The sequence below is a fragment of the Mycteria americana genome, chromosome 1 (assembly GCF_035582795.1).
Source record: "Mycteria americana isolate JAX WOST 10 ecotype Jacksonville Zoo and Gardens chromosome 1, USCA_MyAme_1.0, whole genome shotgun sequence".
NCBI lineage: Eukaryota > Metazoa > Chordata > Aves > Ciconiiformes > Ciconiidae > Mycteria > Mycteria americana.
Genome location: NC_134365.1, coordinates 23,995,344 through 24,013,250, shown reverse-complemented (window position 1 = coordinate 24,013,250; position 17,907 = coordinate 23,995,344). Strand labels below are relative to the sequence as shown.

The window sequence follows — 17,907 nt, the reverse complement described above, 5'->3', positions numbered from 1 at the left end:
CATCTCTTTCGTTGATTTTTAAGTGTTAATAAGGCAATAGTACATATATCCACTAGGTTACTGCTTTCCAAATTCTCCACTGATTTCTCTCCTGTTATTTCAAAGTCACCTTTATTGAGATAAGCATCTGCTACATTCCCCTGTCAGAGACAGGATACTAGGCTGAATAGACTTTCAGCTTAATCCAATCTAGCTGTCATAAAGTCTTACAAACTGTAAGTTCCAGAAATGAAAAGGATCAAAATTATTAGTGGAGGTTCAAAAATATAATACAATCATACAAAATAATTACCATCAGGACTCCTTCACTTTACAAACATACAAAATGCACTTACTTTGAGGGTGAGAAGGGGAAAAGAAATCCTTCCATTAGAAAATATAGTCACAAAGCTTTGAATAAATAAATTCACACACTGCAGAGTACACACACACACATGCATGCAGACATGTACGTACATACACACACGCGTGCACGCACACACACACACACATGCTTAGAGTTTACACTGCATTCTTCAGATGCCATGATTATTATTTTATTTGTACACCCACCTTTACTGCACATTCTAAACAAACAATAGACAACAGTGTAAGGATTTTTTTCCTTAAAACTGCAACAAAACAAGTCTCAACATTTGCAAAACATTCCTTTATTATTAGAAATAAATTATTTTGTATAAAAATTAGCATGCGTTGACCATTGCATTTATTTTAGCATAACCCAGGACTTAATTCAGTCAGCCGTCACAAGAAACAAACTCTTCTTTTACGAGTTGAACAATGTAGGACAGGAAAGGAAATTGTCACAATCACAAAAAAGTACTTACAAATATAACATCAGACATGGTTTATTTCAACAGCATTTTTTTTCACAAGCTAACATTTTTTTCCTTTTGTGATTTGCTTCCTTTTGTGAGTGAACAGTTCAGAAGCTTGACACTCTGTCTCTATGATATAAAACTGGACTTTTCCTTCCCTTGTCTCTGTTTGCCTTTTGCCTCTTGTTTAATCCTTGTCCTTTAGGAGACTGACTATTGGTTTGAATGTAGTCTACTGATATTTCCAAGACTGAATTCTGGTGGTGCTAAAGTCTTTGTTTGCAAGATCCCATCCTGCAGGTCTTCCAGTGAATTTCATCCCTGCTCAGTTTGCCTGATTGCTGTAACTGACATAAGTTGTCTTGGTAGAAGAGGCTGTAAATCAAAAAAACAAAAACAAAAAACAACAACAAAAAACAAAGTTCAGGATTTTTAGAATCAATAGAGGAGAAAATAAACATATTTAGCATTTGAACTCAGATGGTGTCCAACTATATTTCCAAATAACATGGCCCATGTTCATGGATCAAAGTAAGAAATTTTGTGCATGTATATAAGTGGTGAGTAAGTTGGATCTCAAGTTCTGTGTTCCTGATGATAACTTATTTTATTTATGACTTGGGGAAACAGAGGTCAATAGAGAGAAACAATAATGAGTGGTTTTAGCATACTCGTAACAGAATTTCAACATACTATTTGTCTGGTATTATTTTGGCTGATTTCTGTATAGATGTTTTTTAATTTAGAGCTTGGATTTTTCTCTCTCTTCTACTGGTTGAAGACAACTTTGCAGCTAGTGGTGGGTTGTCCATCTAGAAGGAGGCTTATGCTCCTTGAAAGGAGCAAAGCCTAATATGGGAAAAAATCTCTCCAAGTTAGCAAAACTGAGTAGCTAGTGCCTACAGCACATATTCTCTGGAGAGCCTTCAGACACAAAGCATCTGCGTATAAGTGACCCAGCAGAAACACTTATGAGAGCCTAAGCTGTATTTTAGAGCTACCATGCTATTATGGTCTCCTTATGTTGGTGGTCAGCTGATCATTTCTTCCTTTGGGCAAAGCTGATACCCCTTGTTCAGAATGAGGCAATATATTGAGAAAGTTAAACACCTTTACTATTGTAAAAGTGAACAACTGTGAATCTTATGTGGAAGTCTGTGCCAGCTTCTATCCTTATATCTTATCCCTTTGTTGTAAAAAACATGGTCCAAATCTCCGCTGTTGTGTTAATGGAGTGATGGGAAGAGGGAAGTGGTGACATCAGGTCTCACAGGCAGCTCCTTAATTTTAAATCAGTTGGGTACATGGTAAATCAGACTGCTGAGGGACTGAGTCTCTTTTTCATCTCTGTAATAAGGTCTATGTCACACTGCATAAAGAGGAATTTGTCTTCCCAAATATGTTTTATATTCTGTCTGCTACAGACATGTTCTGCTTATGATAGTGAAGACTGCAGCTGGCAGGATGAAAATCATTTGATGGCACAAAAGTTGTCTGGTCTATAGATTCAAAGATCTTAATTCTATTCCCATACCTTCCTTCAATTTATTTTTTCTATATAGAATCTGGTGGCAACAGCTGAGGTAGATAGGAAAAGGATTCTTCATGCTAACTCCTAAATCCAGCCCAACAATGTAATGATCTGGGAAGAACAGACTACAGAAACCAAGAAATGACAGTTTCTCTCTCCTGCACCAAAGATTAAACTAAATCAAAGATCACTAAAATTGCTGCAAAATAACACTAGGTAGTACAAATAGCGAAGTTTGCTGCTTGCTTTTTCTTTATGTTTTCTTTGGGTTTCTGAGCAATTTGATTCTAATATTGCATTTGCCATTTTGTAAGACACAACAGACCCGGACCATTATAATTCACATATCACTATAATTTTTGTTCCCTAAGAATGTATATATAAGAATGAATAATCAAAAAGAAGCTGCAAAACTTAACATTTTTTAATTCCACTTGTACAGGTAGCTCCAGTACTTTGTGTCTGGAAGAGCTAATTGATGAAAGGATTGCTTTTGGCACACTAAGCAAGTCTTTCACATAATCGATCACAGTGTTCCAGCACCGACATGAAATAGCTTTATTTGCATGTATTGGGACACTTGAAGCAAATATAGCCTCATTTACATCTTTCAGATCTTTCAGATGAGATGTTCTGCTCCCATCTGAACTCTCCCATGCTCCCACAGCTGGATTTCTGAGAGGATTCTATTTTTCCTTTGGCCTGTTAAGTTCCTTCTGAAAATAATGCAGGACTGTTGAAATGGCACCAAGTTCCTTAGAGCATAAAAAGATTTTGTTCCCAGCTAAGAAATAACAAATAAATGCACATCTGCAAACTCTGCACACTTGGGAACAAAAGGACGGAGGGAGCAGAGCTTATTTTTTTCCCTCGCCCTGAAAATAAGCTCAAATACGTGATCAGGTTAAGCTAGCTTACCACATTACCCTGTATCAGCTGAGTTCTATGATAACTTTTCATGTGTATGTTTTTAGCCCACAGCAATAACATAATCGGATTTATCACAACTCACTAAGCTGAATTATGTGAGGACATTTGCAAGAAGCTCAAAATACAAAAATAAGTAGCTACTACACCTCAGCTGATTTAGAGTAACTTGTTAATTTGCTGTAACTTTGTTGTATATCTGAGACTTAGTTTTGACAGAATTAATCTAGGACTGATCAAGAAACAAAAAATATCCTATTGAGTTCTGAGTGTTACTTTAAAAAATGATAGTGCAGGAAGCTAGTGTAGATAGTAGTTCTGAATGTATTAAAACTAATCTCATCTCCAAACAATGCTTTTTACTTGATAAATATTGTAAGTGTCTTTATAGTTCCCTGTAATAAGCCTACAGTTCCTGTTTGGGGATGTGAAAGCTTCAGCAGCTGGTGTCCTGCTCTTTAAGACTGTTAGCATTTCATAGTAATAACATGAACCACATTTGGCAAGCATAGATGGCCAGAAAAAGTAACAGACTTGGCTCAAAATATTTCTGGGAATGAACACTCTTTTCTAGCTACATTTACTACAAAAAGAAAAAGAATAAAATAAAGAGGATCTAAAGCAATTTAGAATTATTATTGTGATCTGACCTACATGCATTTAAAGTACTCATCATTGCTATACCTTCTGTAATTGCATCTGGATATTTTTTTTTCATTCTGTTTCCCAGCTACAATTTGTTTTCCACTGAATATGAATGTATTTCCACAAAAAAACATGACTGTATTCACACAGGGGACAACATGGAATAAAGTCTGTTACATGGACTAGGACAAACCAGACAGAGCAGAGTTGTCTCTGGATGGGAAGCAAAAGGAATTACCTGACTGTTTCATCTTATTTCTCACCTAGTTATGAGCATCGTTATCATTACCACTATTTGTGCTTGGGAAATGGTGGGAAACACTTACTACCGACTTGTGGTATACTATGAATGGCCTGATTTTTTGCGATCAGCTTCATATACTGTCACTGAAAAGAAAGATCTACCTCACATGGAGTCAGTGCAAGAAGAAATTTTGCAATATTGAGAGGTTGTTACTATCGACCTAGTGAAAAAGACTTGCATAGCATTGTGCACTGATAATTCACAGGAACCTCCAAAAGTTTTGACAATAACTATCTTGGCAGAAAAGAGGGAAGCTGATAAAATCCAAATGGTACAGAACAATTTTGGGGAAGAAAGAAACCCATCTTGAGGCCAAGAGCTCAATTATATAAGGATAGTTCTCTGGAGTGCAAGTAACTTGCCTCTGAATTTTTGCCTATGAAACATTATGATGCCTGGATCAAAGCCTAGTCAGGATATACTCCTAGTGAGCTCAGAATTATATAGATGTGCTACTGTTAAAATCATGTTTAAAGCACAGTAAATAAGCATTACCCTGCATATCTCATACTACCGGAGAAGCAGACTTGCTTCCAATAGCAGCTGTTTCCATGAATTATGCATAATCATACTTTAAGGAATACCAGGCACAGCATTTCTTAAGTACGTACAGTAGACAAACATCAGATACTCAAGACTTTCTTATTAACACTCTTTCTCACCTTACTGTGGAATCCCTCCTTTGACCTTTCCTCAGAAGTTTACAATTTTGCAAACTCAGCAAAATCCACCTCTCTTTCCCCTCCGAAATTTCTTTTGGTGACTTCTGAAGATTTGAGAAAGTATTGAGTTCTTCATATTTCCTTGCTATTATTTGATCCACAAGGAATTTCATTGCCTTTCTCCTTTTGTCCTTTGTTATATGCCATAATCTGAAACTGTATGAACCCATAGCTCAATCTAGCAGATTTACACGTTTTGAAGGGTCATGAGTTTTTCAAGTGAATTGGTTTGTGCTCAGTATCCTCCATGCGTCAGCACCTATAGTATAGTACTTATGGACTATTTTTATATAGTCTTCAATATAGCAAACTCTGATTGAATTCAGTGGGGGGTTGCTGAAATAAGTACAATATTTTTCTGCAAACTTGGTACTGACTTGTCTGAATGTACTCAAGCAAAATAGTACTATTCAGTCTCCTTTCAACATTATCAAAAAAATAATAAAAAATAAAAAACCCTCATTTGCGGTAAAATGACTGAAAAATTTGTCTTTAACTGTAACAATTGCTGTCCATCCCATATGACCTCTAACTCCTCAATAGAAACCGGTTCTCCTTTACTACTAAGCTCTGGGGCTAAAGTTACTGGCTGTACTCATATTTGATTATTGTGAAATCCAATTTATAAGACTGTATGGCATGTGGTGGAATGGAAGCTATAATCTCTGTTCTCTTCTATACCAGAGCAATTTAGAGATGTGAAAGATTCATTAACTTTTCTGACATGGGAAAGAACTTTTTCCCATTACTAACCCATGACATATCAGAACATGTAATGATTAAGCTATGTATGAATTATCATGATTTTGTACCAAGATGAGTAAGACCACAACAAAAAACTGGATGGGAAGCATTGCTCTAGGAAGCATTAGTCTTCATGAGTTATGACAAATGAACAAGTCAACAAATATTAAGTTAAGGTGGAAAGGTAAAAAGCATTATTTTCACTTCCATTTCTAACTGCAAAATAAAAACAATGTTAACTGTTTTCATTATATTTTTTTCAACAGCCTTTGAGTTTTGAATATATAATGATGACCATAAATACACCTCATGAACTGTCAGGACATACTACGACTGGCACAGCAATGCACAACATATCAAATTGGTACTAGCTAAAACAGCTCATTATAAAAGATGTGGCTTTCCAAAATCTGCTTGTGCTTTTTTTTTTTTACTAGGCTCCTGTGAAAGACAATTTGTTTCAAACAACTCTAGGCATTCCTGCATTCAGCAGTACATGAATTCTGACACATCTCTGGATTCATGCAGAACAAGCAAGGAAAAAAAAAAAGTTTATTATTAAAAGAAAGTGCATTCTTGTGAACGTACATCTATTAGGAAGTGCTGCCACTCTTGACCATGGGAAAGTCTACAGATGACTTACTGTTGGTTTCAAGACTTTCACACAGTTCAGTTTTGACCTCGCCATTTGGTCTGTCATTTCCTTTTTGGGTCAGTTTGCTTTGCATTGTGGCAGCTGTCACTACAGCCTTGAAGCTCCGTTTCCGTTTTTGAACATTCTGCTCTGGATGAAAAATGATAATATAAACCTTGGGCATATAGAGCATGCCCAGAGACACAGAAGCACTTAAACTCATGGAGACAGTAAGTGTTGTTGTCTGGATGTACATCTGGGGAAGGAAAGAAACAACAACATAAAAATCATTGTTATATTGATTTAATACAAGAAGGAAAATAAAGCAATTAACTTAAAAATACTAGGTCGAAAAGGAACCAATAACACTCTTCCTTTTCTGTACATACATCAGAAGGACCCTTGACTTTGGTTGCCTTTAACTACAGTCAAGTATGTCTGTTTCGTGTTGTTTTTTTAACCTTAAGAGTAGGTGGTAGAAACAACATAATATTTATTAAACTTCATTCCCATTAAAGTAATCAAGATGTTGTAGCAATCACATTTTCAGAAAATAAACAAATATGTCTGTACAGGAAAAGAGGAGTGACAAGAGGGTTAGCCTTGTATCATCTACTTTAATATACAGAAGCCTCTACAATAATATTCCATGTGGTGACTCAGTAGTGTGTGTGGCATGGTTCAACCAACAGCAGGCATAATGCAATATCTAATTGAATCTTAGGTATACTCTTTGAGTTTCAAGCTTGGAAAAAAAAAATCAGTTTCTCTGAGGTGAAGCTTGAATATTCTTGAGGTTTCGGGGCTTTTTTGTTGTTGTTGTTGTTTTTTAACGTTTCCACCTTACTGTTGAATTGTAGTCACAATGCTCTTTTGACACACAATAAATATATTAATATGTCACAGTCTTAACTAAGAAATCAGAAAATCAGGGAACCAGAAAATCAGATCAGAAAGGACCTCAGTCCCCTACAGATACAAAGGAAAAATCTGATATTTCTGAGTGAGTCTGTCTATTGTTTGTTACCATCTACAAAAAGAATGCAACTCTGGTCTTCCATAGTCCCATAAAAGAAAATGACAATGATCACTCCATAAGAACAGCAGAGAAGTTCCTGTCTGGAGAAGTATTCAGCAGAGAGTATATTAGAAATACTAATTGTAGTTCTGCTCAACATTTATTTTTTCTTAGAAAATTATATTTTATTAGACATTTTATAAGACAACAATTTTATTTTACAATTTTGTGTGGATTGCTAAACTGAGTAGGAAATTTCTCAGTAACCATGTTGCTATACTGAAAAAGATACTGAAGTAAAACCTGTTCATTGCCTTGGCAGAGGATTCACTGACATTGTTGTCAGGCATGATTTTAAGCACTAGCCAATACTATCATATTAACCTGGAGATAAGGTAGTAAGTCTGTCTGCAATGTCAGCTTCAGATCATCTGTTTTTATTAAGTGCCCTTGGGTAACTTGGCCCTTGGCAGAAAAGTAGAGATATAATAAACTGGTGTGCAGTCACTATTATAGTTGAACATTTTTTAATGTCTTTCAGTTTACAAAGTTTTTCCATTAGATAGTTTCTCCTTAGAGAGCACAAATAAACTGTGCTCTCACTTAAAGCAATGTTAGGTGAGAAATGTGACAAATATATTTTGGAAGCATGGACTGTCACTCTGAACCACCTTGCAAAGTATCTGTATAATTGTACAGAAAACTGCAAAATATTACCATAAAATGAGGAACAGCCCAATCTGCTCTTTTAGAAGACACTGACAATGCTTCAAAATTTGTAAGAAGCTGAACCTGCTTTCAGGGACAGCACCAGACTGAAAAGACAATCAGGATTTTCTTCCTGTTGTGCTGAGGAAAGTTATAGGAGCAACACCTTCCTTCATTTCAAGACAATACATCAGGAAATATACACAATACTGTTTTTTCTTACACCAGTGAAATAATTCCATTCCCTTCAATCTCCAAAATGACAGTGGTGCGCCTGAAAGCAGAGCTTGACCTACATTTTGCATGAACGCTTCTAATGAAAACCTCACACGGTTACATTAATAAGCAGTTGTTTTCAGACTTCTGTGGAAGGGCCTCTGTGCAGATGCACATTCACATGCAGACCGCACCAACGACATACCCATTTCTCTCTGAACCAAACTGGCTGATCTCCAATTAAACTGGTACAGCAGTGGCTTTTAGGGTTAACCATTGCATTAAGTGGTGTCCAAAAACAAACGTATTTTGGTTCCTAAAGGTGCATATATTTCCTAATGGGATTTACAAAACTGAAATCAATGCAGGTAATACCTTTAACAAACTGTAATGCATATGAAAATTCCATTAAACATAAAAAATCCTTTTTGGAAGCCTTACCATTTTTTAAAATCCAACTCATGGCAGATAAGTGGCTAGCTGAACCTCACCCATGGAATCTGTAACAATGCCTGGCACTTAAATATATATATTTTCAAGACCTTATGAAGTACCCAAGCGATAAGACTCATCTTTCTCTCATGGTTCAGTATAAGAGTTAGACGATAAAAAAGGATAAGGAACCTCTGGATGTTACAGGGTAAAATACATACATTCATGTGTCGTGGTTTCAGCTGGGATAGAGTTAATTTTCTTCCTAGTATCTGATATAGTGCTGTGTTTTGGATTTTAGTATGAGAATAATATTGATAACACACTGATGTTTTAGTTGTTGCTAAGTAGTGTTTACACTGGTCAAGGACTTTTCAGCTTCCCATGCTCTGCCGGGTGCACAAGAAGCTGGGAGGGGGCACAGCCAAACTGGCCAAAGGGCTATTCTATACCATATGACGTGATTCTCCGTATAGAAACTGGGGGGAGTTGGCCAGGGGGCAGCGATCGCTGCTCAGGGACAGGCTGGGCACCAGTCGATGGGTGGTGAGCGGTTGTATCACTTGTTTTTTTCCTGGGTTTTGTTCCTCTCTCTCTTTTGTTGTTTTCCTTCTCATTACAATTTTTTTTTTAAGTGTTCCAATTATTAAACTGTTCTTATCTCAACCCACGAGTTTTCTTACTCTTGCTCTTCTAATTCTCTCCCCCATCCCACCAGGGGGGAGGGTGAGCGAGCAGCTGTGTGGTACTTAATTGCCAACTGGGGCTAAACCACAACATCATGTAATAGTACTAGTCATATTAGCAACAAATACATGCATTATGGTAGATCTTAATGACCTTTTTTTGTGATAAGAAGTCCCACAGTGCCAAACTTTTACAAATACTAAAGAGAAAACATGTCTGCCTGAAGGTTTACATTTAAATAAGCTTCATAAGTGAATCAACTCTAAATCTGGTCATGCATTCACTGAAATAATAAAGGTCCATGGATTTCAATGCACTTAGTGCAGGTATTTTGCGTGAGCTATATGATTACATCTAATATATTTTCTGTGGATTTATTTGGAATGACCAGCACAACAGCCTATTTTAAAAAATCCAAATAAGAGAGAGTTTCACGTTGCAGATTACCATGCATATGCAGTGGGATTTATTTCTAATGATTGCTGTGGTTTTGAACAAGCCATTGTAATTATTGAAACATTAAAACTGGAATGAGCTGGGAATTTTCTGACAGAACAGTTTTCAAATAGTGAATATAGTCTTTAGCGAGCTTCAGCCTCAGGGATCCTGCTTTGCATGGATCACCCTTACTATTTACTCTTTAAAGAAGCTAATGAGAAAGAAGGGCTTCAAGAAACTTGCTAGACCTTGAGAGGAAGGCTTTGAACATATACTTACATGTACACATTGTGTGTAGTGTGTACACCAGTCTGACTCCATACACTAAAGCAATTGCATACTCAGCTGGAGACTTGTCAATGACAGTCTGGGTCTGATTCCTTTTCCTATTAGAATCAGAGAATCATAGAATAATTTGGATTGGAACAGACCTTTAAAGGTCATCTAGTCCAACCCGCCTGCAATGAACAGGGACATCTTCAACTAGATCAGGCTGCTCAGAGCCCCATCCAACCTGACCTTGAATGTTTCCAGGGATGGGGCATGCACCACCTCTCTGGGCAACCTATTCCAGTGGTTCATCACCCTAATTATAAAAAATTTCTTCCTTATATCTAGTCTGAATCTACCGTCTTTTAGTTTAAAACCATTACCCCTCGTTCTATCACAACAGGCCTTACTTCTTTTCAAATGGTAATTTTCAGGCTGAGAGTCTGTTTAGGGCAGGAACATCCCCTGCATCTAATCTTTCCCATTTTTGGAATGCCCCTTCTTGCAGCGTGATGAAGCACAAGTCTAGCAAACAGGATGCCATACACTGTTTGACTTTTATCTGACTCTTACCTTGTTTTATCCCTGACAAGAGGACAATGATGTTTTATGGCTGTGCATTCTGGGTACTTTTATTATTCTGGAGACATAACTACCTGTAACTTTTTCAGAACTAGCTGCCCTAAAAATCAAGGAGCAACAAAAGTAGTTCAGTTTAATAAGATATGAGGTCTGAATAATTTTTCATGTGTCTCACAGTGGTAGCTCACTCTAAGTTACAGGAGAATAAAGGTCCCTTTCTCACAACGATTCATGGTTACACAGAAATGAATTTCAGCACTCCTCACACTAAAATCCCTTCTGAACTACAAACTTTTTGTCCAATAAAGCCTTTCACAGATGTAACAAAGACTGCTATATCTATTCTCCTTGTTCTTGATAGTCAGAGATATAAGACAGAAAACTACAATGATGGTAGGACAAGAAAAAAAAAAATCTTTATACTATGGGAAAAACTTGAGGCCTAAATACCTTCCGGTCTCCATCCCCCACCCCAACGCCATACCAACACTCATACAGGACTTCTAATGTACTGTTTTCCACCTCCATAACTGACAAAGGATCCCTCACAACAGACTGTCTCATGTAAATGATCTAGACCCTGTGTACCCATTCAGACACATGATCTGTCTATCTCACAAATGACCTGGACCCTCACCTCATCAGTAGGGTCCTACAAGCTTGGTAATATAGCCTCTGACTGCCTTAGCAGCTAAAATAGATAATGGCTGTGTGGATATTTAGGGATTTTCTATTTTCTACCATTGATTCTAGGACTATGTATCTCGTTCTTTCTAATTTGAAACTTAAAATGTGACACAGGAAATACTGGGCAACCCAGAAAGGATATTTTAGAAAAACACAGATACTCTGATGGCTTCTTCAGTTTGGAAGTACTTGAAACTGAATTGCCTCCTTGGTAACCTGAAGAATTTATATGCATCAAAGCAGGTGTGTGCACCGAATTGTCCCAGTGCAGGTAGCTGAATGACTACTTCTCAATTAGGCTTCACTGCTTAGAACTGAAATATCCCCCAAGTCCCCAGTAGTGTCCCATCAGTTTGGTGCTTGCAGAGGCAATGTCATGCACACACCATGCCTTGAGTTCAACACAAAGCAACGACTTTCATTAGACAAAAAAAAAAAAATAGTGGTAATGTCACAACTTTTGGTTTTGACATTGCTTCCTTGGTTTGAGTCCTCCCTTACTTTTACACATAAGATTATATTCAGGCTTTCTTCAGAATTGCTGGTTTTCTCATGCTATTTATTTTTCTTTTCTACTAAGTTTTAACAGGTCAAATAGAGGGTACCTCCCACTCAGCCTGTTCCCTTACCCTGGATAGGTGGGAGATATGTCTATTGTGATTTCTTGAGTGAATTGAATCTACGTTTTCCACTTTGGTGCAAGTTCTCTAACTGCTAGTAGTTGTAACACAGAAGATGAACAAGTCCAGCAGTTAGTGAAGCGCTAAGCCACAGAGGGAAGGCTTGGTACATCTCAAGCTATCAGGGTGCTTAGTGTAGATCCAACTCAGCTACTTGCACTCCAGAGAGAAGTGGATGTTTAAAAAGACGCAGATGGTATAATGTCTTTTATTGTCTAATTCTATACAATTTGCCCTTTAGAAGTGCCTTTCTCCGCAGGCTAAAGAAACAGCCTCAGTATCAAACACTGGAGTCTGAACCATCCTGCTGAGACAGATATACCCAGATAGGCACTCTTGTATGTGTCCCACACTGCCAGTAACAGAGCACAAGACTGAATTATGATTTAATTTTTCCCTTATCCTTGTTACCAAGTACTTTATGTCTCTTACGTGAATCTTCTCAGCTCCTTCAGCACGTTTCACTTCTTAAGGCCAGAACTGCAGCAAGCTTCGTTTCCCGCAAGGGTTTTTTGCTCTCATTCCCTCCCTCCACTCTTGCCTTCATTCCCAGCTGTTGGAAGCCTTTACCAGATCATTTATAGCCAGAAGATAAATGATCTGCCATAAAATAAAGATACATGCCATCTATCCACAGGCATCCCACAGATTGGGAAAGACAGCAGAATGATCCCTCTCTGTTTGTGGTGGAGAGAGCACAAGTCTTTTTAGTCTCAATAAAACACTGAAAGCATTCATAGCCATCCTTCCTCTGCTGCAGAATCTAGAGGGCTTAGGAAAAGACAGTCCCTTTCTTCTTTTAAAGCCATGCACATGCCATAACACTACAATTGCTTTTTCATGTGTTGCTGCTTGCTAAAAAGTTGACTGGATGACAACGCTTATGGTTTCACAGTTGTGTTCACAAATCAGAAACAACATGCAGTGGATTCCACACCAAAAATCAACATGGAAAAGGGTGTTTGCAGGCAAATGTATTTGAAACCAGGAGAGTATAAACAGGGAGGTAACAATGCTGGCAAAGTGCCAACAATTAACAAAAGAATTCCTGCTTCTCTGCAGTACCTCCATCCCCATAAGCTTACACTTACAGATTTTTATTGCTTTTAGTGCACAACATACTTATGGACATATTTACTGGACCTGTGGGAAGAAAATTCATCTTTTCTTGAAGAAAAACATTACAGGTGCAAGTCAGTCATTTTTTGCTCATATAACAAGATTATTTGCCAGGTATAAAATAAACTTCATGGAATGAGTCTTCTTCAAACATTTGTTCAGTTAGAAAACATGGGAAACTACTTAGCATATATATTTTTTAACCTTTTAAAAGCTTTCCTTACCAAACTACCAATTAAAATGAGGCTTTGAGAGAAAAAGTCAAAGCCTTTTCACAAACATGAAAGTACAATATTCATTAGGTTATTGTCTCAAGCAGTAAACGTAAGCTGTAATTCTGTACATTGCAGAGAAAACTGAGAAAACAAATCCTCTTTATTTTTATCTGTACATTTCAGTTGCTTTCAGAAACTTTAAGGCAAAGGAAAGATCTAATAACTGATTTCAAATTAAATGTGTGCCAGTTTAAAAAGTATGAATTTTCATTAAACCTTGGATGCAAAAGGAGCTGTAAAAGCTTGTAGCCTTCGTAGAACGTGTATATACCTGCATTTCAGAAACTGAATTATGGTAACGACTTCACTGTTCAGATTTTCCACCTAAGTCTAATTTTGACCTTTTCTGCAATATTTATAAGTATTCCCTTTCTACCCATAAATTATTTTATGCAAAGAAAGGAATGGCTTCACTAGGTCTTTTTTTAACACTGTATTTATTATTATAAGGTAAGTAGATACAGAGAACTCAGAGTTGTCAACTGCTCATTGGAAATGGTATGTTCCACAACTGCACATTGCAAAGTTTGCATTGTATAGTTTTCCCTCCAAAGTGTTTTTTTACCACATGCCTAAAACTAACCTTAGTTCATCTAAACAGTTTCCAGTGACTTCTCAATACATTATTTTACCACAGAGGTAGAGTAGGACAGCTGTATCCCAAACAAAGACAACTCTGGAAACTCAGATAATGGGAATTTGAAGATATTAACTTCATCAGGCTTTGCTATCTGCCCTGTCATTTGGGAACAACTTCTTGGACCAGTAATGGTTGTCCAACTCTTGTGTATTTCTTCACCTCATTTCCTCACAAGACATGATTCCTTGTCACACAGAGGTTATCAGGATACCATTGTAATGTATCTAAAAAGAGGAATAGTTATCTCTAGGGCTGGGGAACAACTAATATAAATATAATACTCCACCACTGTGTCTATATAGTAGACAATGAAACAATGCTATGGCATAGGCCTGGGCACTATGACTTTTAAACTGTTAAACTGTTAGAGCACTCCCAGCATGAGTGGGCCTGGGCCTGGACCAACTCACACTCTCCCAAAGCCTTCCCAGGAGTTTGCCCACAGCGTGGAACGACTCCCACTATGTAATGTTGATATACCCACACTGTTCTTGATAAGAGATTAAGATATTTTAATGTTATAAATCTAGTGAGACTGTGACAACTGGCTTCACGGCCTGTGAATATTCTTGACAATGAATAGTTACTATTTTAGATAGAGCCTAAGACGACAACACAGGAGACATCCATGCAGACCAGGGGATGAACTGATTGAGAGCAGCTCTGCAGAGAAGGACTTGGGGATACTGGTGGATGAAAAATTGGCTATGAGCTAGCAAATGTGTACTTGCAGCCCAGAAAGCCTATCATATCCTGGGCTGAATAACAAGCGTGGCCAGCAGGCCGAGGGAGGTGATTCTCCCCCTCTACTCTGCTCTAGTGAGACCCCACCTGGAGTACTGCATCCACCTCTGGGGTCTCCAGTACAAGACAGACATGGACCTGTTAGAGTGGATCCGAAGGAGGGCCATGAAAATGATCAGAGGGCTGGAACACCTCTCCTGTGGAGGGAGGCTAAGAGAGTTGGGGTTGTCCAGTCTGGAGAAGGCTCTGGGGAGACCTTATTGCAGCCTTTCAGTGTATAAAGGGGGCTTATAACAGAGACACAGAGAAACTTTTTACCAAGGCCCGTAGTGACAGCACAAGGGGCAACAGTTTGAAACTGAAAGAGGGTAGATTTAGACTGGATATAAGGAAGAATTTTTTACCATGAGGGTGGCAAGGCACTAGAACAGGTTGCACAGAGAAGTTGTGGCTGCCCCATCATTGGAAATGTTCAAGGTCAGGTTGGATGGGGCTTTGACCAACCTGATCTAGTGAAAGATGTCCCTGCCCATGGCAGGGTGTTGGAGTAGATGACCTTTAAAGGTCCTTTCCAGCCCAAACCATTCTATGATTCTATGACTCTAGGATTCTAGGATTCTAGCATTCATAGCAACATGGTACTTTCTCAACATGGTGAACCTTAATGACAGTTGTCATTTCTATTGGCAAATGTCACCTCTAACCATAAAATTCTAGAAAATTGGCTTTTTTGCCTGTTTTAATTCCTTGGGTTTGTTCCTTCCTTTTCCCGTTGTTTGTTTCAGTATACAAATTTCAGATGCTTTAGCTCTTCTGTAACTGACACATTTGAAAAAGCTTTTTGTTGACGTGTAACCCCTGTAGACCTAGTCTGTGGTTTTACAGATAACATCATAGAACATCGGCATCAGAAATTATGCTGTTTTGTGGCAAAAGATGCAGAAGATTAGGCTAAAACAAGTGCTGCATTATCAAATCTGCTTACTGGGAAAGAGCAACATTTTTTAAGAGAAAAAAATGTTCAGCTTTACTTCATCCGCAACATTTATTACAACGTTTTATTAAGAACAGTAATAAACTAAAGTCTGCTTCTTAACTGTGATCCATCCTCAGGACATAGGTCTCTTGGAAAATGCTAGGCACTGCCTTGCAGACCTTCAAAGTAATTTAAAATATCAGTAGGTAATCTGACTCTTTTTTCTTCTCATAGGTTAGATATCACACTATCATACAGCTTGCATATATGACAGTACACAATTTATTGCAGTATTATGGTTTTTAAAGGGCCATGTGATTGATTCATCTCATCAGCCTTACTATAAATAGAGCCACAGTAGTCAGTCACTGACCAAAGACCAATCTCTACTCTGTCTGCTGTAATGTGTATGTCAGTCCTGATATTCAGAACTCCAAAAGCTCAAGTAGAAAGTAGGTACTCACAATTTGTAAAGCTAAGCTAAGAAATATCCGAATACCAGTAAAAAAAAAGTCAATATTAAATAATCTTACTGGAAAAAGTCTGTGCTGCATGGAAATCCTGAGGAAGGAGATTATTTAAAAGTAGTTCTTATGTTATACATTAATTGAATCTTCAACATAATGTAGAAGTAGGATTTTTATGGTATATTGTGTTATACTTGAGATCTACTTATGGGCAAAATACCAAGCAAAGAATTTATTGTTAGTCTAATTAAAATCCTAACAGCCTAATCAAAACTATAGCAAATATTATTATTAATCCAGTTACAATTATACTAGCTTTTACTGTTCAAATTATTTAATATGAAAATCTCATTAATGAGGTAGCTAAATCTGTTATATGTGAACTTCTGAGTATCAAATTCTTTTCTCCAGTGGTACACACCCTGTTCATGCTCCTTTAGTTCCTAAAGGCAACAGATTCAGCCCTCTGCAAGAAGAATAGAGGGAAGGGGAATTTATGTGCATGATGATGATGGCTGGCGTTCCCTCCTCCTTAGTCTTGGGCCCACTTTTACACGTATTCTAAGAGATGAAAAATATTGCATCTTTTTAAAAATGAGTTCCCATCTACAATCAGTCTACCTCCACCCATTAACTGCTTATTAATTGAAATTGAGTCCCAGTTACTTTGTTACTGAGGGGCTTCACAGGCTTGTTAGATATTTACCATATACAGTATTCAGAGAGCTAAGCTGAAACAAGTCAGGCACAGTTGTTATCACTGTTATCACTCCTGACTGCTGCACAGTTGTTATCACAACTAACACAAACTCAGGACACAAGCCAAAACATATCCTGAAAGCCCACATTGACAGGTCAATGTAAAGCCTGTAGACTTTTCCTAGTAACAAAAAATGTTTATTGGGCTACAGCTGGGTACTCTGCATAACAGTGAATTTCAGCCTTATTTCCAACTTTATTTAATAAAAAATATTTCTTTTTATAAGATTTCTGGAGATTTTCTACCAGAGATGTAGTCCAGCCTTCAAATCACTTTCATACTCCTTTCAAATACTTATAAAAATTAAAACCCCCTTTAGTCAAATGCATTCTGATTTGCACAACTTTGATCAATTCATCTAGATAAGATGTAGCACAATTTAGAGAATCTTTTTTTTTTGCACTTTTATAATTTTTAGCTAAATTTATTTTATATGTTTATTATTAATTCAGTCTTCAGGTATCTACTTTGAATGCAGATTGTATTTGCCCTAAGGCTAAATCAACTAGCAAATGTGGCAGGTGGACAACTATTCAAAATAAATTAACGTAGATTGGCACATCTTCAATTATAATCCATTTGAAAATATGGAATCTGACATTTTGGAACACTCAAAACTCAAGGAGCCAGTTGGCAACCCCAAAATTGTCACTTTCATATGCATAATTGTCTAGTGATGAAAAAGGGAAAGAAAGAAATCTGCCTTACAGAGAACTATGGAAAGATGTTACCAGGATAAAGAAAAAAGTGTGGCTTGGATTTAATTCATAATCCAGAATTAAAATAAAAACTAAATGGTTTGCTATAACACAGAGAGACCATTGTTGTCGACTGACACATTCTTATAACTAGAATATATTGCTGAGTAGAAAGCAATCTTTTT

General features: G+C 37.3%; 1 protein-coding gene across 1 annotated transcript in view; it reads right to left on the bottom strand.

Moving 5' to 3' along the window:
• Positions 1–983: 983 nt before the first annotated feature.
• Positions 984–17,907, bottom strand: part of GRM8 (glutamate metabotropic receptor 8) — a 340,486-nt gene continuing 323,562 nt past the window's right edge. Inside the window, exons 9-10 of the mRNA XM_075491536.1 lie at positions 6,335–6,581; positions 984–1,193 (exon numbers count right to left, since the gene is read on the bottom strand). Of these exons, the coding sequence (XP_075347651.1) occupies positions 1,144–1,193; positions 6,335–6,581 (297 nt within the window). The 3' untranslated portion in view covers positions 984–1,143. The remainder of the gene's footprint in view (positions 1,194–6,334; positions 6,582–17,907) is intronic.